General features: G+C 40.3%; 1 protein-coding gene across 5 annotated transcripts in view; it reads right to left on the bottom strand.

Moving 5' to 3' along the window:
- MTA1 (metastasis associated 1) overlaps positions 1 to 21,292 on the bottom strand; it is a 240,216-nt gene that overhangs the window by 33,145 nt on the left and 185,779 nt on the right. For all 5 annotated transcript variants that reach the window (XM_051625266.1, XM_051625265.1, XM_051625267.1 and 2 more), the window contains 6 exons: positions 16,453 to 16,570; positions 14,762 to 14,864; positions 11,319 to 11,418; positions 9,688 to 9,876; positions 8,531 to 8,605; positions 971 to 1,029 (listed from right to left, as the gene is read on the bottom strand). In XM_051625266.1, the coding sequence (XP_051481226.1) occupies positions 971 to 1,029; positions 8,531 to 8,605; positions 9,688 to 9,876; positions 11,319 to 11,418; positions 14,762 to 14,864; positions 16,453 to 16,570 (644 nt within the window). The remainder of the gene's footprint in view (positions 1 to 970; positions 1,030 to 8,530; positions 8,606 to 9,687; positions 9,877 to 11,318; positions 11,419 to 14,761; positions 14,865 to 16,452; positions 16,571 to 21,292) is intronic.

The raw sequence follows: 21,292 nt of genomic DNA, 5'->3' as shown, positions 1-21,292 counted from the left end.
TGGGAAAGAGCAACCCCATGGACCAGTACAGGTTGGGGGCTGACCTGCTGGAGAGCAGTGTAGGAGAAAGGGACCTGGGGGTCCTGGTGGACAGGAAAATGACCACAAGGCAGCAATGTGCCCTTGTAGCCAAGAAGGCCAATGGCATCCTGGGGTGCATTAGAAAGGGTGTGGTTAGTAGGTCAAGGGAGGTTCTCCTCCCTCTCTACTGTGCCCTGGTGAGGCCACATCTGGAATATTGTGTCCAGTTCTGGGCCCCTCAGTTCAAGAAGGACAGGGAACTGCTTGAAAGAGTCCAGTGCAGAGCCACAAAGATGATGAAGGGAGTGGAACATGTCCCTTATGAAGAAAGGCTGAGGGAGCTGAGTCTCTTTAGCTTGGAGAAGAGGAGATTGAGGGGTGACCTCATCAATGTTTATAAATATGTTAAGGGCAAGTGTCAGGAGGATGGAGCCAGGCTTTTTTCAGTGATGTCCAGTGACAGGACAAGGGGCAATGGGTGCAAACTGGAACACAGGAGGTTCCATGTAAACATCAGAAAAAACTTCTTTACTGTGAGAGTGACAGAGCCCTGGGACAGGCTGCCCAGAGAGGCTGTGGCGTCTTCTTCTCTGGAGACATTCAAAACCTGCCTGGACATGTTCCTGTGTGATGTGCTCTGGGTGATCGTACTCTGGCAGGGGGTTGGACTAGATGATCTTTCCAGGTCCCTTCCAACCCCTAAGATTCTGTGATTCCATAGGGTTGTTAGCATTTACTCAGCTAAAATACAAAGGAATTCAAGTCTATGCAAGCATCAGCAGAAGGTTTGTTATACTGATAACAATAGTTATCAGTAGTTCTCTGACATGTTTTTTCAACTAGGTCTCTCATTATGTAAAGCAAATACATAACATTGGCAGGCCATGAAAAATGCTACACCAGATCCTCTACAACGAAACAAAACAAAACAATACAAAAATATACTTACTAGTTGGGTATATACACTTGTTTTAGCTTGCTTTCTGCTTCTGCTGCTTTCAATCGTTTCTTTAAAGAGAAAAGAAAGAAGTTAGAATAAAAGGAAAATAGGGGCTATTGTACCTGATGTCAAGTAGTACACCTGTAAAAACTTCAGCACTTATTAAGAAACAATGAAGTTTTCCTTTCCTTCTACACAATCACTTACCAATGGTAAAAATATCCACTGAAACAATTGCAGGCATCAAATCACTACGTACACAGCTTTTCAAAAACCAGATTACAATCTACTGCTTATAAGGACAAGCTTTTCATTCCCATTCTCTTCAACACTAACTCATGCATTGCTCCCAGGACCCTTTTTTCATGCAGAGGAAGATCTATCAGTCTGTGTTCGATCTATCAGGCTGTGTTCATTCTCCATTAACATCTTCACCAGCTGACAGTAACAGGTGTAGGAGTGAGCCCTCTCCATCCTATTTCCTTGACTGCTGAAGTAATTCAGAGAGTTTGGATGAAGACTTCTTGTTGATAGTCCTCATTTTTAAAGACAGACACAGGAGATCATCTTGAAAAGTTAAGAAGCCAAAGATGTCAACTCAAAACCAATGCAGAATTACCCATGACACATTGTCATCATGGTATGTAATCACTTCTGACTAAACACCAGCCACGGGCATCCCATACATTCGTATCTCTAGATACATACATACACTTCCATACATTCGAGCAGCTCTAGATACACAAGCACCATGCACATATCCCCCTTTGAGAAAAAAAGGGAAATAAACCCCAGGCACATGTGTGAATCTGAGGGACAGGTAGCAAAGAACATCGGGAGAGCAGAAAGGGGAGAAACTAACCAGACCAAACAATCAGCCCCTAATGAAAAACATGATTGCCAGGAGATATTAAGGAACGTAACAGATGTGTTTAAGGATAAACACATACAAGAAGCAGCCTTTCAGAGCATGGGGACACATGTTTCTCTTCATGTGGCCCTACTTCAGTAAAACCATCCATTAATTTCTGTTCTGGAATAAATGAATGACAGAACCCTTTGGATAAGGTGAAGTAAATACCCCCAGAATATCACTGCTCCTTTTATTTTCAGCTACATCTGTGAATTTACTGATAGCCCACAAGAACATGGGAGAAGTAAGCAATCAGCACAAGTTTTACTAACTGGCCAATAATTTTTTATGACTGAAACCTTCAAACCATTTAAGTAGTGGTTCAAGCTTCCTCTTTATTACATAAGCTAAATTAATTTAGGGTGAACCTCTGGAGGCCTCTAGTCCAACCTCCTGCTCAAAGCCAGGCTCTTGCCAAAATCAACACCAGTAAGAGTGGCCTGCATAAAGCCACAACAATGTTTTCCAGACAAACCAGCAGCATGGTGATGTTCTAGACAAACAGATTAGCTTAACACTTTCTGTGTATCAGCCTTAGGGCACAGTCTAAGAAAATAATTATAAAGCTGAAGTGAGTATTTTCATTAACTCAAGAAGCACCCAAAAATGTAATAAAATTGAAGCCAAAGCAGTAATTCAGGGAAATTCTGCTACTAGAGAACTGGGGCTTTTTATTAACTTCCACTAGATCTCTGGGTTGTAGGGGGAAAAAGCTGCAGTTTTCTTGACAAAAGCTCCCAATGGGACTTTCCAGCATCATTATGACAGTTTTGGAAATCTATGAATGGAAAAGCTTCATGCAAGCACAAAGCATTACCAGCAGCTGAAATACCCTGGTGTCCACAAGGTAAAGTCATTTGCCTTGGAGACATGCTTCATTTAGGGTATTAAGCACCAGTTTAGTAAACTGATGATAAATATCAACCCCACACCACAAATCATCTGTGATTGAGGACCATGATGTGAGCTCTGAGCTAAGAACTGCCACAGTCACCTGGACCTAGCAATACCCTCCATCTCCTACAGCTGCCTGGGGACCAGCAGAGAGCACAACATACAGCACATGCCTTAATTACAAACAAGTATACCAGGAAAAGTGAAGGCTTTCAGAAGGTACCACAATGTACTGGATAAGAAGAGGTTGGTTTTGCACTAAGTGCTGGCAACTGTGAGCAATCAATAGACCTGATGAGTTTCCTGTTTTCTGACAGTGACTGATATCAGAAGGCACCAAAGAAAGGTGCCTGAAATGTAGTGATGCACTATTTCAGAATAATCCCTTCACAGAGAAAGTGCTTTCCTAGGCCCTTTGCCAGTTACTGATTGGTTTGTGCCTGAAGCATATTTACACTATAAATTCTTGATGTTGTCTGAGATAGTTATGAATGTCCTCATCCCTAAAAAAAACCTGAATATCTGTAATTTTTTCTAGTGATTTGGTCTAAACAAAATATTTTGTCTTTGAGGTGTTTATATACACACATCTGAAGTATATCCTCTTATTTACCTCATCTGTTTTCCCCATCTATAAAAGGGAAGTATCACCAACTTGTCTATCCCACAGGAATCAAGGGATTAAAATACTAAGCACTGTACATTCAAGTTGGAGCAAACATCTGTTCTATATGTATCCCCTCCCTAGATTTAATATCTCCCATTCTACCCATTGAGCCTGAAAGAGTTTTACAATACGTGATGCATCAGAGCAAATGTTTGGGGTCATTTTCTAAAGAGTGAACATTTATAAAGAAATAACAAGAAATTTGGGAACTCGGGGGACATTTCAAGGTCCACAGTGCAAGAATTAGGTTTGTAGACAGCACAGAGACATCTCAAGCATCTTCTAATATTAAGCCTTTATTAGTTGATGATGGGGAAGCTAAATTACATTTTCTGGATTTAAAGGAGAAATTTTGCACTGCTTATTCTTTTGGAAAACTCTGAACATACAAGTGCTGGGAGGTGGGGGAGCTGGGACAGAAAAGGTGCTTTTGAGAGAAGTGTTTCCAGCTGCTTGTGCTCCAGCAACACATCTCAGCACTGACATGTAGTACCTACAGTCTCTGTCACTTGCTTGCCAAAACTGCCATAGTTCCATGTTACTGTAGAGCTTCAAGGGAGGTGTTTTGGGATAAAAAGTCCTACAAATGCAGAAAAATATTTCTTTGATGTTATTTCTACTTTGCTAGCACACAGTACTTTATAGAGGCTAGTACACTAAGATGTCATGCACAGCTCTTGGCTAGGTACAAAGAAGGTTAGTGTCACTTAATACAGATGTTTTCTATCTACCCCAGGATTTACCCAGAGCTCCTTCCTTTAACCTTCTTACCTCACATAGTCAAATATAATAGCACTTCCACTTTCTCCAGTATCTTCATAACACTTAGCATATCTTAAAAAATGCTTTCTCTGTCTCTTCCTCCCACACTTTTCTAATGGCACTTCCATATAAGAAGAACAGTAGCAATTCATAGTTGGTCTTCCTCTCAAAATTACATGCTCCTCGAGTACAAATAAAAATGCAAAAGGTAAATTAAGGCCTGCCATTCTCAAAACATGAATGCTTTCTGCCATGTTCTGAGCTCTTCTCAACTGCACCTCAACAGCTGGAAAGTGTTACATTTTAAGGTTTTTAGGGCTTTTCCTCATGATATGCAAAACAGAAATATTTAAAGATCTTTAAAAAAAATAATCACCTTGGAATTCAGTACTATGTAAGAACTCAACCTTCACTTGGAATGAAAACGTAGGCATACCCAAAGATTGCAGCAACTCCTAAAGTTTTCAAATCACTGGGGGAGGCCACCAAACTGTACTTACTCAGTGGATGCCATTTCAAACCTTTCTGAATCAGAAATATATGCTCTTGTGAATCGACACACAGGAAATCAGTCTCAAGAAAAGGTGAATTCAAAGGAGACACAGGATACTGAATTTGGAATCCGTCTCACTCTTCCTTCAGGACAACTCTGAAAGGGTGTCTTTGACTGGATAACTCTTGGGATCACTTTGCATAGACATTCAGGAGAAAACATCAGACCACAAATTCTGTGATGACATTGCAGCAGAACTGCCTTCTAGGAGTCCTGTTCTTGGAGGGTCAATCTTTCTCTTGAAATGACTGAACTCCTAATTGCACTGGTAAACTTCAAAAGCATGGTATATTTAAAGACAAATAAAAACTACTGGATAAGAGATCCAAGTGCACACTCCAAAACAAGTCCATTTGCATGTATCTCAATCACAGTATCCTACTCACAAGACAAGGAAATGCTGTATTAAGCTTTTTGAGTCCAAGTATACCAAGCATAAATATAACTTACTGTTCACTTTTAAGCATCCTGGGCTACATTGAAAGAAGTGTGATCAAGGCCAGCAGATCAAGAGAGGTGATTCTGTCTCTCTACTCTACCCTGGTGAGACCTCACCTGGAGTTCTGCATCCAGCTCTGGAGCCCCAACACAAAAAGGATGTGGACCTGTTGGAGCGTGTGCAGAGAAGGGCAACCAAAATGATCAGAGGGCTGGAGCACCTCTCTTATGAAGACAGGCCGAGGGAGTTGGGGTTGTTCAGCCTGAAGAAGAGTAGATTCTGGGAGGACCTTAAAGTGACCTTCTAGTACCTGAAAGGAGCCTGTAAGAAGGCTGGGGAAGAGCTGTTCACTACGACATGTAATGATAGGATAAGGGGTAATGGTTTCAAGCTAGAGAAGGGTAGATTAAGCTTGGATATTAGAAAAAAGTTCTTTTAACATGAAGGTGGTGGATCACTGGAACAGGTTGCCTAGAGAGGCAGGCAGTAGGGGCCCCATCCCTGGAGACATTCAAGGCTAGGCTTGATGGGGCTCTGAGCAATTTGTTCTAGTGTGAGATGTTTCTGCTTATTGTAGGTTGGACTAGATGACATTAGAGGCCCTTTTCAATCCAAGACATTCTATGATTCTGCTGAAGTCAACTTACATTTAGTTTCCTCAATGCCAAGAAACAGATGGATTCTGCTGCATGATTATGACAGTGCTTTCTTGCTCCAAGAAAATCTCCAAGGAAATACAGGAGGAATTACAGTTCCAAACTAACTGGTTTTCATTAAAGCAGGCAATTGGCTGATGACAAAAGACTTCATTACTATGTTGTGTAACACACAGAAACAGTTTAAACAGACATCTGTAAGTTCACTCAGCCAAAGATTCTACAAGAACAAGCAAGCTGTCAATATTTTTTTTAAGACAATAACACACAGCTGTGTAATACAATTCAATAATCCTCTGAGAACGAAGACAAGTAAAAGTGAACAAGTTGAGATACACACTTTTCATGTCCATTCTTCACACATTTTCAGTATCATATGTACAAAAATGCTGTTAGCCTCAGGACCATTTTGTAGTATTAGACTAAGGAAAAAATCTACACAGGCAAAACGTTATGAAGAAACAGACAGAAAAAGAGGTGAGGGATTTGCTTTGTCCAAGACTTTGCACATGTCAAGTAAAATATCAATGTAAAATACCATTATTTCAAACAGAGCTTCCTGTGCTTTCTTTGTCGTTGCACATAGATAGCTCTCCCAGGATTTTAATAAATGATTAATAGTATTATTTGGTTGTACAAGCTGGGAATTTGAGATGAGGCCTTCAGCTCAGTTCAGACTTAATTGATGTGGTATCTCTGTACTGCAATGTCTACCTGTTTGGCTTATAATCATACTATCTCCCAAGTGCAGAACCACTGATTGGAAGTTTTCCTCAAATCCCACTCCCTGGTACACTGCTGGGCAGTACATGTAAAGCACAGTGCAACAATGACAGAAATCCCACTGTACAGGTATATAGCAAAACAGTGTGACAAACTGTAGGCTTGTTGGGTTTTTTAGCTGCTGCAAGAACAAATGACCAGTCTTCCATGCAGCTATCCCCTCTGCAATTCTGTCCATGTGATAAACTCAAGAAAGTGGAAAAAAGCAAAATAATTTCAACCCTTCCTAATCAAGGCACAGTTTCTCCAGTTATTTTGACTTCCCAGTACACAGGCCTAGAAGCAAACACCTGGGAACACTATACCCATCTGTCACTCACAGCATTCAAGAGTGAAGTAAACTGCTCCTTATCCTTTAACTCCCACTACTTCAAGTTACATACCTCAAGATGGGCAGAAACACAACTTCATTATTGAAAATGTACCATGGACTTTCTGAGCAATATAGAGATACGTTTTGGTTTAATCTTTCCCAATAATTCCTACTATTGTTTGCTGTTCTGACTGCACAAGGGTGACATTTTCATGTAACTGCTTGAAGATTCTAGTTTTCACTGACTGATATAACAACTTTTCTGATACCAAACATATCGTTAGATGGATTGTAATCACTAAAAGAAGTGAGGAGAGATAAAAGATGCAAGAAAGAAGATAAATGGATGCCACTTGGTGCAAATATTGAGCACAGTACAGGCTGGAGTACACTCAGCTATCATCTAAATAACTGTAGTCAGACAGTATAGCAGCACTCACTTTATCAACAATACACACAGTTGAATGGGAAAAGAAAGACCATCACCTCATTTCTCCATCACCATCCCACTTTCCTACCACCTTCTAATCAGAATGAAAAGTTTCAGTTAAAGAATGAACTTGGGAAAATACTGGAATGAGGATGCAGTTTATATTTTTTAAAAATGTAATACAGAATCGATGGAAAAAAGAGTTCTCATGTGTCCTGAGGATCCCTCTGTAATTTAAACAGTATTCAAATCAAAAGAAAATGGGAAAACTACATTCCAGACCCAGGTGCCCAAATATAGCATATGCCAAATATTGGTCAATGCCTCAGGCATCTAGTCTTCATCCCAGGCTGAATTTCTAATGAAGCAAGTTAAGGCAGGATATTTTTATAACTCCCCTTTTTCTAGTATTTTAAATAGATGCCTAAACATAATACTGACAATTATAATGAAAAATACATTACATATTTCTCTGTTCTTTTAATTATTTTTCCCATTAAATATTGTAAGTACTTTTCAGCAACTGATACTCTGCAACATTTTGCATGCTGCTTGCATTGTGCTTTCTTTATTTAAGGGACCAAACATCCTTTGTATTTAAAAAAGAGATAAAAATTATTGTAAACACTAGCCTAAGCTGATTCTCAAGTATTACAAGTCTGGGAATTTGAACCATCAACACTTCCCAGACAAACACCTCACACAGCACTTACACAGGGGAGCCCTGCACTGCCAGTCAAAGTCATGGGCAGGCAGACGTGGGGAATTGGTGTGGGTGCCTGTTACACTACAAGTCACCCCCCAAAAAAATTTGAAATGGAAGTTAATGCTGACTTCAAATTCTGTTAGAAGCAGAGATTATCTGTATTCCTTTCCTCAAACTGCTGAATTCCAGAATAGACACATGAAAGCTCCAAAAAAGTTAAGTAGCAGCGAACACAAAAAGAAAGCACAAATGCCAATGCCACATGTTGGTATCTACAGAACGGCTGATGAGTTTAGTGCAGAGATTGTTCACTGCTTCAGAACATTCCAGAATTAACCTATTGGAAAGGCTGAAGCCCAGCACAAGAGGGACAATAAAGCAAGAATACTTGGTTTCAAAGGCAAATAAAAATAGCTTCTGTTAGAAGGAAAGAGATTATTCTGACTCTCTTACCTGCTGAACGTATCTGTCTGTAGTTTTCCACATATAGTAATATTCTATTATGCTTGTTAAGGACTTCCATGGGAGCTAGAGACATAAAGGAAAAGCAGCAGTCATTGCAGGGAGCTGGTATACAGCCTCACTGAAATTCACAGGATTTCTTAGTTTATAGCAGTCTTGCAACTACTAACCCTGCCAACCAAAAAAAGTCATTGTCTGAATCTCTCAAGAGCATTAAACGCACATGGGATCCATGTTAAATTAAGCAGCCTTTCAAAAAATAGTGCTTTCTGTGTAGAAGTAGAGCAGGTTACAGGTAAATCTCCATGCTGCACTGGCTCCACAGTAAACCATTCAAGAGGCACAATGTGGAAGGGAGCCCACTGGCCCAGACTCACTCTGCTTGAGCAGCAAAGACTCAAGCAAGAGCCACAGCTACAGTATCATAGCTCTGATGTGCTCAGCTTCTATGGAGCTGGCTCATTTAAAAATATAATAAAAAAAAAAGAAGTAATAATTAGTAGCAGAATTGTGCCTTGCTATCTCTGTTCTCTGCCCAAGAAGCAGAAGGACTTCAGAAGGACCACAAAGAATATTGTGCTGCTTCCAAACCCCTCTGTCTAAAAGGTAAGAGTTAGGGACAAGCTACACTGAAACTGCTTGTTTGTTCCAGAGGACCTGAATGGTGATAAAGTGAAACTGGGCTCTGGTTACAGTACTCCTTTCAATCTGCAGGCTGAGCACCTAGGGTGGAGCTTTGGCCAAACTACAGGACACTTCCCTTGGATGAACAAAATTCCTTTCCTGAAATAGCACTAGAAAAGTGACTAAATTTTCATGTTTCAGAAGGCCCATTACTTATTCTCCCTCAAACACAAACTGATCTACAGCAGGTATGCTGTCACAATGCTTTCCTAAATCTTCTCTCAGCTATAGTGGAGCATATGATTTTAAAGGAAAAGCTATCATCTATGATTTGAAATTCTGACTGTACAGGCTGTCATCAGTCTGAGGTCTGCCATTCCCCATTTTACAGCAAGATACATGTTCCAGTTCAAGGCCTCCTCTGCAACACTAAAAAAACCAACACAGTTTAGACAAGCTGTAAACCAGCTCTGTCACTGATTGGAACTGGTCACCATGTGGGCCTCCCTACTTCATATACTTACAAAATCTTGCTGAATGTCAGTGAAATCTTTTCCATATTTTTCTAGTGCTTCCTCAAAGAGATTTGCCTCTGAAGCAGACCACTCCTCCATCTCATCTCTGCACAGGACTGGCCCACCTTGTGGCACGAGCGCAGAGATTGCCTTGGAAATGTCATAGGCATTTTTGTGCAAAGTGTCCATAGCGTGGAACTACATGGTTGCAAAAGAAATATAAATGTTAGGACAAGCATCTAGAGGGAAAAATGCTTGACAGTGAAACAGCAATAACAGAAATTGTGCACCAACATTTGAAGGTGCAGTATTCTTTACCTAATGCAAAGCCAGTAAAAAATTGTTCCAATGTCTGACCTCCTGTAATTGTCAGTGTATAAGCCTAATGTCCACTAACAGTAGTGGGGTTTTTGGAACACAAGTCTTTGCATATTAATAATTCCTACTTTTTCTACTGACCAGCACCACCACAGTAGCAATAATGCCATGAAAGTGCACAGAAAAGAGCCCTACTCACTCCAGTGCTCAGCAGCCCTGTTAGGTACCATCCACAGACACGGCATGAAGCTACAGGTTCAAGGGAATATTTTATAATCAACTTAGCAAAGCACTTTCTTTGCCAAATAATCCACAAAAATTGCATAAGAAAAATATTTCAGAAAAGTAACATGAACATACATTCCCCTTTCAAAGACCACAAATCCCAAAAAGGATTCAAGTCAAATGACATATCATAGCCGACTAGGAAAAAAGAATTACTCCCAAGAGCAATTACGCCTCAGAAAGCTGAGCTACAACTGTCTGCAACTTGTGATTTACAGGGGCTGAGAACACATTGCAAGGGAGAAATTGATATTAGTAAAAGAAAGCTTGGCTTTATTTCCTGGTTTCTGTAGTTTAAATCAGGATGTTATTTGCCTTCCATTTTACCAGTTTTGTGCACATGCATAATTACTCTACAGTGTTTTACCCTAGAATATGCTCTATATATGATTTCACATTATTCCAGTTATGAGATGAGGCATTGATAACTGTTCTCTGGAGACTTCATAAATTTTATTCAAATTTTCATTAAACTTTCTCTAGCATAGAAGTTCAGGTTTTACCTTTCCTCTGTCTACTCAGAAACACTTATTATATTAACAATGTCACCACTCCTCAGATACTCGAAAATGAAGCTTGTCAAAGAGAACAAGAGAAATTTCTTATCTGACCACAAGGCTTTTATCCCAGACAATCTTGCCAAAGGATGACAGTGACAGTCTGGTGTTAGGGAAGTGCTGAGGAGTGGCATTCTGGCATTTTAAGATGGCAGACAGGCAGATAATAATTCGCCTCCTTTTCAAGAGGGCTACTAAGCCCGTGCAAGAGATGGGCTGTGAAGCACCCCATCAAAACGTTAGTTTTGTTTTGTTTTATTATCTCACAGAATTATCCATGATGGATTATAGGAGGCACAAGGCCAGAAAAAGTTACTTCATATGTAAATAAAGGGCTTCTTTACAAAGACATGATCTGCTTCACAGCAGGCCACAATTACAATCCATCTGCCCCCCTCTCTTTGCCAACTGTCATTGCTGAGGTGAATATTTTGCGTCTCTCAAAAACTTAAGGTCCTTTTAAAAAAAAAAAAATCTTACCAGCGTGATGTCCCTAGAGGCTGCTGCAGCACTCATGTGCAAACTTGGTTGTCTGACAGAACTACTGCAATCTAGTGCTCGGGCAAATGTACCAACAGACCTGAAAGAAATCAAAGAGAGCATTAACTTCGTGTGCAAAACAAGCATAAATATAAACACCCAACCAACACTTTTTGAGACCAGCAGACTCCGTTTCTCAGCAAGAAGAGTGCAGGGTTTGGCACTAGTTCTGAGCCAGAGACCGTTTTCTTCAGATGTGGTTTGTTGTGAATGCTGTACTCCACATAGTTCATATGACCAAAGAGGCCTAGGTGTAGCAGGGGAAACAGTGAAAGACTCCAGGATCACAAAGAGGGAGTTTTGAACAACTCTCTTATCCCCTGTCTCTCAACAGAATTAAACTTCAACATCAACCAAGCACAAGTAATCTTTATGAATGACAAAAATATCTTCCACAATGGCAAGAACAGCACTGCATTGTCCACACATATAGAGATGACAGAGAAAAAATGCAGTAATGCAAGCATCTCTTCTAAAAGTTTCAGGGAAATTAGAAACAATTTTTATTTTACAATACAAATACATTATATAGCCTGCACAAGAATGCAGCAATTCTTGAATACTTCCCAATGCCAGCCATGCCTTCTTGTAAGACCACAACCCCCATGCTCCTCATTTTATCCCTAAAAAATTAGTCAGAGAAACCTTTAAAGAGGACCATCAGCTCTAGTTATTCCTACTCCCCTTGCTACACCACATGGATGAAATGCTTATGTTCCTGCACAGTGCACTGGAGCTGAACTCCTCTGAGCAGCTACAACAAAAAAAAAAAAAATAGAGGTGAGGTTTTTTTCTCCTCTACTCAGATCACTTCCTTAAACTAGTTAAGTACAGAAAGGGACAAGGTCTAGCACCAAGCAGTGCAGCAGTAGGAAAGGTAAATTCTTCAGCATAAGTTGTCATAAAGTTGGCCAAAAGCCAAAACAGCCTCCCCCACCCAAGTTTCTGTGGCAATCCACACTTTGCCCTCTTCCCAGCCACTATCCCCATCCCTGCTTCACAAATCCCCACCCCCACACTAGCTGAACTGATGCTTTTGTATGTGTGGCATCTAATGACAGACTGGATCACTTTGCTGATGCCAGACAGAAGTGATTTTTATACTGGTCTTTTCAGTGCTTCTCATTACAGCACATATCTACAGGTGTAGGTTTGTATCAGCAAACCCAGTGGGCAGTGCTGAACTGCCAGAATGCATTGCAAAAACCATCTTCACCACAAAAAGCCTACACAAGGTGGATAACCTCATCACAAAGCAGCTCTACAGTCACTCTAAACCAACCTACGTGCAAACCCGCATCTGCTGGGGCACTTCCACCCTCTCACTTCCTGCTGGGTCTTCCTGACACCACCACTAGAGCACTGTGTGGTTGAGTGGTAATTTTAATCAATTCTGCTGGAAATGAACCCAGAGAACAAAGTTCTTAGCATCTTGGTAGTGTACTGTACTTCACTCGATTAGAAGCAACTGTGAAACTGCAGCCTTGTCAAGAAGGGTCCCATAAGGAGCAGGAATACCCACCCTTTGCTGGAGGTATCCCAGCTTTTCCCATCACGCCTTCATCAGTTTGTTCAGCATCATGGGTGGAGACTACCCCCTTACACCTATTCCCCTGTGTGCATCTGATCAAGCAGAACTAAGCTGTTGCACATAAACCACATAATTCAGCCCGTTTGACTTTATTGTTGGCACAGGTCAAGGGAAATAGCAATATATCGTGTAAGCAGCACAGTGACACCCGCAAGAGCCTGAATTTTATGGCAGAATGCTACGAACTTTGTGAACTTTTTTTAAAAGTCCATACAACAAAAAGCACATGTTTAGCCAAAACCAAAAATGTACTAATGGATCCTGAACTGTGAGATTTTCTTCAACCTGGACAGCAGTCAACATTTTTAATCTCAACCAACCTAGCTTCTTGGCTCCCTGTTACTGGGCTTGCACACAAGGCCCAAGCAGTCATGCAAAGGTTTTTGGGTCCTGCAATTCAGATTAGCCATTTTGTAATATTTTGGCCAAAGTTCATAGTAATGGCAAGTTTTATCTTTGAAGCACACAGAAAAATTTGAGTGTGTATTTCAGAGCATACACACTTCTCATCTGGGGTACTTAAAACATTCAATTTACCATCTCCTTCATCCACCCCAGCCCTTTTTTCCACCCTCAAGTGTTTCTCCAAGCTTGTATCACTCAGCACATTGAACTCATTCACTGTTTGATAAATATGCATTCTGCTGCAGCTTCCAGCAGCTTCAAAAAGAACTGCAGGGCCCTGTCCCAGCAGATTCTTACACACAGGCTCGTGTTTTCCCCCTGGGGAGCATCCCATGAACTTACCCCATCATGGGCACAGAAATCCCACATTCAGGAAATTCAAAGCATGATAATTCAAGAGGGGGAAAAACAAGAACCAAAAGGCTGACAGAGTAAGTTCCCAATTTAGCAGATTACTTGAAAAATAGGCTAAACTCTGTTTCCCAGGGCCAAAACCCTTGGCTGAAGCAGGCAGCCCCGTGAGTCAGGGTCCACATCTATCAGATACTATAGCCAATGAGCAGAACTCTCAGATACTACCAGCAGCTTGTAACTTTATACACACCTTTCCTAACCACATCCAATAACTTGCTACATTGACTAAAACCAACAAAAGGTCCAATTACTCACCCCACTTTATTCCCACACAGTCCTACAAACTTACCTAAAAGACACAGAATTTACAGAGTGGGGTTTTTTCCCCCTCAAATTATTCAGTCACCAGATGCTATGAGAACCTACAATTTAGTATATACTTCTGTTGATATAAATGCGGACCAATGAAAAAGTTCAAAAACATCTTAAAAAATAAAAGTTGATCAATAAAGACTGCTCTGGGCTTAAATTAAAGCACACATTTTCACCATCTGTACAGATTTGCAGGGTTTTGCTTTATTGTGCCTACCTATTGGAATCTAGTCATTAGACAGCAACCACACTCCATCAGAAACACTTCACTGGACATCTTAGCAAGCTATTAATGGATGTTAAAATGTCACTGCATTTGAAAAAGAAAACGGACAGACTAATGAACTGTCAAGAATTTATTCCACTAAGCCTTCTGCATTCTGGCCAAAGTATTTGAAAAACCTCACCAATTACAGGATAATTTTTTAATGTTACTTGCTTTTCTTTTATAAAAGTGATTAACTAAGGTGTAAATCTGAGTAGCTGTTCCTGAAGTCATGCAGTTCCCAGGAAGGCATGTAAAACATCCATCATTTCAAAATGGAGCAAGTGAATAGCACAACCAAAACTAGCATTTGGAATAGTAAAGCATAAAAAACCATAAAAAGTGCTCAGAGGAGTTATTAACATTTACTTCAGAGGAGAGGTAAAATGCTCTTACCGTGCTACCACCAGGAATTGGTCTATCTGCTTGTCTACTAGTGGGTTAAAGGCTTCCCAAACTTTTGTTTCAAGTTTTGACTGATCTCTTCCATCATCCTCACCTGGTTGAAAAACAAATTAGAAGTGTTTGGTACAGCTGATTTGAACTACATTTTTTTAGTCTCACAATAACTCAATGGCTAACCCATCTCAGTTACTCTGCCTAACAGGCCACTGTAAAAATTTCCTTCACCCACTCATCTGTGATGATTTCAGGTTGACAGACACAGCAACACAGCTCATCTGAATCAGGTAATCAGATTTTGAAGAGTTGGTTTTAAAGGACACGTGTAATAGGAAACAGAGTACATCCTTCTCTCAACTAGACAGTCTCTCTCCAGCCCCTCTTCCCAGCTTCTCTTTCTTCTTCATCTTGCAGCAGTTCCAGGAAAACAGGCAGAGTCCCAGCTGCTCTGAGCAGGCAAAGAGTAGCTGGTTCAACTTTTATCTGCCGTTTTTAAGGGGGAAATCCTGGCATCAGACTCTCTTGCTTCTATTATCCTGACTCTAAACAGATCAAAACACCTTGGAGCTACACTGAGACTTTTTTTGTTTTGTCTTTTTTCTGCTCTCTTTAAAACATCTGGAGATTATCCTTCTCTGAAGCCCCATATTGGCCCACTGAGGGAAGAGAATGCCTTTCAAATTAGTTCATCCTTACTGAGGATGACTTGCCCAGCTGCTGAATAAATACCAGTTTCATAGACAAAAAAGATTCCTAACCAATTTGTTTGCCTGTTTTAACATAAGGCTAACAGTATCAGCAACAGCTCCTAAGCAAAGACAGAAGTGCCTCGTTGCTTTCTCATCTCTGCCCATACAGTCTGGGGAGGGTCCTTCCAACATGGGTCCCACCTCTGCTCTCTTAGAAGGAACATACCAACAGGTCTTTCCCCATGCATTACATGGGCCTCAGAAAGAAGCAACTGGATGCTAGTGCTCCCACCTCTCTCAGTTTTTCCATCTTTTGGATCTACAGGATTGTGCAAAGACAAATCTAAAGTTAGTTCTATTTGGTAGCTAGTAATAAGTTACTGCTACAATTCCCTTTTCCTTGGGCCAAGGTCCTTGTGGTCCTACCACTCCATGACACAGTGGGGCCAGGCTGAGGTCTCACAACATGTTCAGGCTAGAAAATTCTTCCTCCTGCCTGTTCTGCAGGTGAGAAGTCTAGGCTGGCAGCCAACACTGCAGATGGGGAAAGGGCTCTGAGGAAAAAGTACCCAGCAATAATGGGCAAATTGATGAGGGGAGACAGCATTTAATTGGCAGTAATTCGGGAGGGGCTCTTATAGGGAAGTGAGCCTTGATTAAAAACACAAAAGGCTTTACAGATGCAGTGGAAGTTTGTGTTTCCCATGGAAATTCTGAAATTGCTTAATAAAGAGTGCAAGCTCTGAGAGCCCCAATTAATCCAATTTGTTTCAACAACTTTTATGATTTGGACAAATGCCCATGTAAAGACTGGTTTGAGACATAACTAATTGTGTTCAGTGGGCAACAGCTTCAGTCACTAACAGGTCAAGCCATCGTTGTGTGCATGACCTGGCAGGGGAAACCTCCATCTCCCACACCTCTGTAGGCCACACACATAAAAGTGGCCACATTCAACATGGCCTCTGGACAATTTAAATACATTATGGAAATTACCCTCTTTTAGTAAGTCTGTTATATCTGCCTGGTATCTGTTTCCGACTCGAATCTCTCCTTTATCAGCAAGTAGGGTCTTTTGTTGAGGATCATATACTAGTGAATAAAAGAAGAAGTCCTAAAAGCAAAACAAGAGCAAAAAAGTAAACAGCATTATTAGCTTTTACTTCCAGCTTTGTGTACACACTAGCAAGCTTTTTCATTTTAAGTTTGTTTTTACTACTTATAGATTTTTAATAGTGTGAACAAACAATAAATGAACCCCCCGTTTTAAACACTAGATTAAATGCTGGCACTTCTGTTTTGCAGATGCAACAGCTCTCCTCAAAATAAGCCATTCCCTTAATATACAGTCTTCGAAGCTGAAGTGAACAAAGCTCCTCTTGCACAAACAGGGTTCAGGAGGGCCAGGAGATTTTTTAGTAATATCAGCTGCTTCAGCACATAAAATTGCACTTTCCTGTATACCAAAATGGCAGTAACTAGACGCTAATGACTTATCTGCACAGAAATACTGGTACAAACTGAAGCATGATTTGTTACAGCTATACCACAACATGCCCAATAGAGACACGAATCCCCAGACAACTTTGCTGGCCTCAGCTGGACTTGCTCCAGTATGTAAATGTCTCTCTCATACTGGAGTCTCAAAACTGGACACAAGACTCCAGGAATGGTCTCGCAAGTGATTAACAGAAGGGAAGAATCCCTTCCCTTCACCTGCTCACTATAGGATGCATTGCTGATCAGCTTTTTGTCTGACACCATCTAAGCTTCAATCGCCATGTTTCCTTCTGCCTGTTACTGGAAGAGGGGTAGTGGATTTAGCAGCAGCAGCACTAAGTAGCTGCAGGTGGCAACACATTGATTTGTTGCTTTTGCTCAAGTAAATGAGAAAAAGGCTAAAAAAAGATGTTTGGCTTCTGTTACCTGGGTTTGTAAAATCAAAGCAAGAAGTCATAGCAGATTGAGAATGTCCTGCAAGGGTGGAGAAAGAAAACAGCCACAATTTCAACTGCCTAAAACTGCAACAGTGTAAGTAAACTTTCCTGCATGGATAAGTAGTTAGCTAGAGCTATTGCATGACACATTGGAGAGCAAGTATGCTCCATCCAAGGATAGCGTGGGATATGGAGCAGGAAGAGAGCTCTGGTAGGACATGAAATAACATACCTTCATAACCTCTGTCCCCTGCAACACCATCACCAGGAAGGAGAAATGTTTTTGAACAGAAATGCAGGATGTACCAATTTGACATCTCAGGTTTCTGGCTCATTTGGCACATTTCTGTGCCAATAGCAGGCACCCTGTTCAAATACATCTCATTTCATGCTCACCTCCTTTTCCCTTTCACTATATTTGTATGTGTCAACAGCATGCAACAAAAATTAGGACAAAACCCTGTTCATCTTCATGAAGGTGTCAAGTCCCAGAGTCTGTCAAACAAAGCCCAAAAAAGGCAAGAATTGCTTTGAGTTTCTCCAGTAACATAGCAAAAATTCTGAGGATTAGGGCTTCAAAAGTGCATACTAGTTACATTTCCTGGCCCTGGACGTAAGACAAGCTAATCTAAGACTGATGCTATAGAAGACAGGTCTCCTGCATTTTCTTTACAAGTAAAATGCATCCGGCATCCAATTGGAGAACTTGGGAGTGTTAATTAGGATAACTCTATTTTGGGCTGCAATTTTAATACAATCAGTAATTTTTAAAGGAAAATATCAGCATCTAGGGAAGGGAGGAAAAAAGCCAGAAAAGAGCCAAGAAAGCCAGACAAACCTGCTCTCCTACCCAAAAACCTACTGAATAAAAAAGTATCACATACACAGCACAAAAGGCGAGACAGGAATTCACACTGATCTCCTCTTGTAGAAAACATGCCATTTCCTCACTTTGAAAGCATGAACTCCAAGGTTAAGAACAATCTCATGTTACATCATGATAACAGGATAAAAGTCACAGCTAACACCACCCTAATTTAATTATGTTTTTGACAGAATTGATTCCTACTCCCACAGGCACCCAGGTCAAAGTACATCAACCTACTGACAGAAGGAAGTTTCAGAGTATATGAAAACTCATTTATACTATAGCTGTGTAAAGAAATCTGGGTCTCTTGCTCCCTGACACATACAAAGTTGAAGGTATTACAATATTTTAATAACGTATTTTGCATAAATAAAATGTAGGAAAAGCTTCCACATTACAGTGTTTTATTTGTTGCAGCTCCAAAATACCTAACTTTAGGACAAAGTATATGCAGTGAAACATTAGTGCTTTCAGGTACACTGCCCAGCAAATACACAAACCAAACACTGCAGTATAACAACACAGTGGGCCCCAAGGAAGACCAATTCTACATGTGACTTGTTAAGAGTCTTTCTTGGCCAGGGAAGGTAATTAATTGTGGAAGGGTTTTCTTCCACGACATTTCATTGCTAGATGCCCTATTGCTTCTCTTTTATAGATTATTTCTATGAGTTTTCTCCAAAAAATAAATCCCATCCTTCTCTATCAGTCTCAGGCCATTTTTTTATATCTTGTTGAGTTTTGTCTCAGATCAAGCAGGTTCAATGAAAGAATTAAAAGCCTCTCTTCTCCCCAGATAGAGCCTCTGAACAGAGAAAAGGTAGAAGTTTAAGAGCTCCAGTGTGAAAGCAAAACAGACTGGGCAACACAATACCACTACCATCTTTGTCCATAGAAGCATGAAATTCAGCCTGAGCAAAACAAGTGAGATTTCTGAAAACATTAATTAATGTCAGTTTAGAGCAAGTGCAAACCATAGTCTAAGGAAGATAGCAGATCCTTAATCCTCTGAAGTGCAGGTGAACCCTTCATCACCACTACGTGATAAGAATGATTTTTCATAAGAGTTTAACAAGAACAGTGATATTAATAACAAAACAACATGGCTCTTCAAAATCCTCCATGCTCATTTTATCCATCAAAGCTGCAGGTGCTGACTTTGCAGCAGAGAAGAACAAGAAGGGTTTTCTCTTTTAATTTCAGATTCCAGAAAACACCAGCATGTTTGGAATAAATGACAATGATCTGCCAAGAGTTAAAATTAAACCATGACTATTTCTAGTTCTCCAAAGTGTTGTTATACAGACACATCTGCTCACAGCTTCTCTCCCTAAGACCCTAAGCTACCCGTAGCTATAGCCAGGAACCAAGGCCATTCAGAAACTCAGGAAGAACTGGAAAAAGAAAACAGGCTCAAAGTACAGAAATAGTGGTTAGCTCATTACAGCTTGCAAACTTACTTTCATGAAGTCAGTTTGGGTGAAGTGGGGAGGAATATACTTTACCTATATAGCATTTCATTTTTAAGGCAGCACCAAAAGACATGAAATGCCAGACATTTGCCCAGAAGGCAAAATTGACACAAGCTTCTGGATAAATCGTAGCAGAACTGTAAAGTAGATGGTACATACAGTTTCCTGCAAAATAGGGAAATCTAATGATTTTGCCATAATTGTCTATGTCCTTCTCTTGATCTCCCTGCAAATTCAGTATCTACAGCAAACTGAGGTTTGCCAGCTGCTTTTTTTAATCTTTCCTCCTATTCTTCTCTCCTACTACAGACCAAATTTTGCCAGGCACAGTAAAAAGTTAACAGTTGTCCCCCCTTCAGCCTGCTCTCCAAATATAAGGGAGCAATCTTCCTGAGAAGGATGACAGAAACAGGGTAGAAGGAGGAAAAGATGGATAGTGCAAACATAATTTTGCTGTGCTTACTATCTCCCTATACATTTCTGTCTGCATGCTTACCCTCCTTTCAAGGCAGACAGCCTTAGGCTGAAAACCTACTTTTAGTGGTCATAACATACAAGAAATAAAATTCCAGATTCCAAAGAACTGCTTAGTCTTTTTATTGACAGAAGTCATAAAAAAAATTGAAAGCAAAGAATGGATTAAGAATAGGGACAGGGAAAAAAAAGAAGAAGAAACTGTTCAAAACAGTTCTATCTGGTGCTATGAATTCATCAGGCAACAACTATCTCCTTTTCTTATTCTCTTTACCCTCCACCCAAGCACATTTGTGCTCCTGAGCTTTTCATTTCTTTACCATCTGTCCAAGCCAGTTTGCACCACAGCAAAATACTGTGCTAAGTGACAGGACACATTCAGGAAACTCTCATTTTCTCTAAGTGCCTGCTCAGTTTTAAAAGTAACCCACATCACTCACCTTCCATTTTGAGACTTTGAATGGATGAAAAAGAGAAATCTCTCTATTCCTACATCTGCAACTGAGCTACTGCATGATTAGAGAAAGCCAGTTCCCTTCTCTGACCCAACAAACTCACCTGCAACACTGCTGGTAATAAAAATGTGTTGGGACCAATTGAGAATAAACACTACTTAAAAGTTAGGTACTACTAAAACTAAATTAATTCAGTTTTATTAACTTTTGCTTTCAAATTGGCATATCCTAGCCTGCTAGCTGGTAAAAAGCATTTCTGAATACAACAGCCCTTGTTTGATGCACTGCCATTTGGCAGCCCGCAGCAGCTTCAACATGTTTTTGGTTTCACATTCCAAAGAGAAACCCAACTATTTAATCCCTGTGCTTTGTTTAAAATTCTCTTAAACTAGAGTATCAGATTAAAATTAATCTTACGCTTAAACAAACACTAAAGAAAGCTAAAAGAAAAAAACAGTTAAAAAGAAAGCCCAACTATGAGACAGACCACAGTATGTTCAGTGCAAAAAGTGACCTGCTTTCTCCATGTTTCTTAAATGCTGGTAATGACTGTTAGTTCCCTGCTTTTAATGACAAGATTTCCTCTCTTGTATAACATTTTAATGTTTTCAAATGCAAACATAATGCTTG

The sequence above is a fragment of the Apus apus genome, chromosome 7 (genome assembly GCF_020740795.1).
Source record: "Apus apus isolate bApuApu2 chromosome 7, bApuApu2.pri.cur, whole genome shotgun sequence".
Classification (NCBI taxonomy): Eukaryota; Metazoa; Chordata; class Aves; order Apodiformes; family Apodidae; genus Apus; species Apus apus.
Note: the sequence above shows the minus strand (reverse complement) of the source record. Positions and strands in the feature narration are given on the sequence as shown.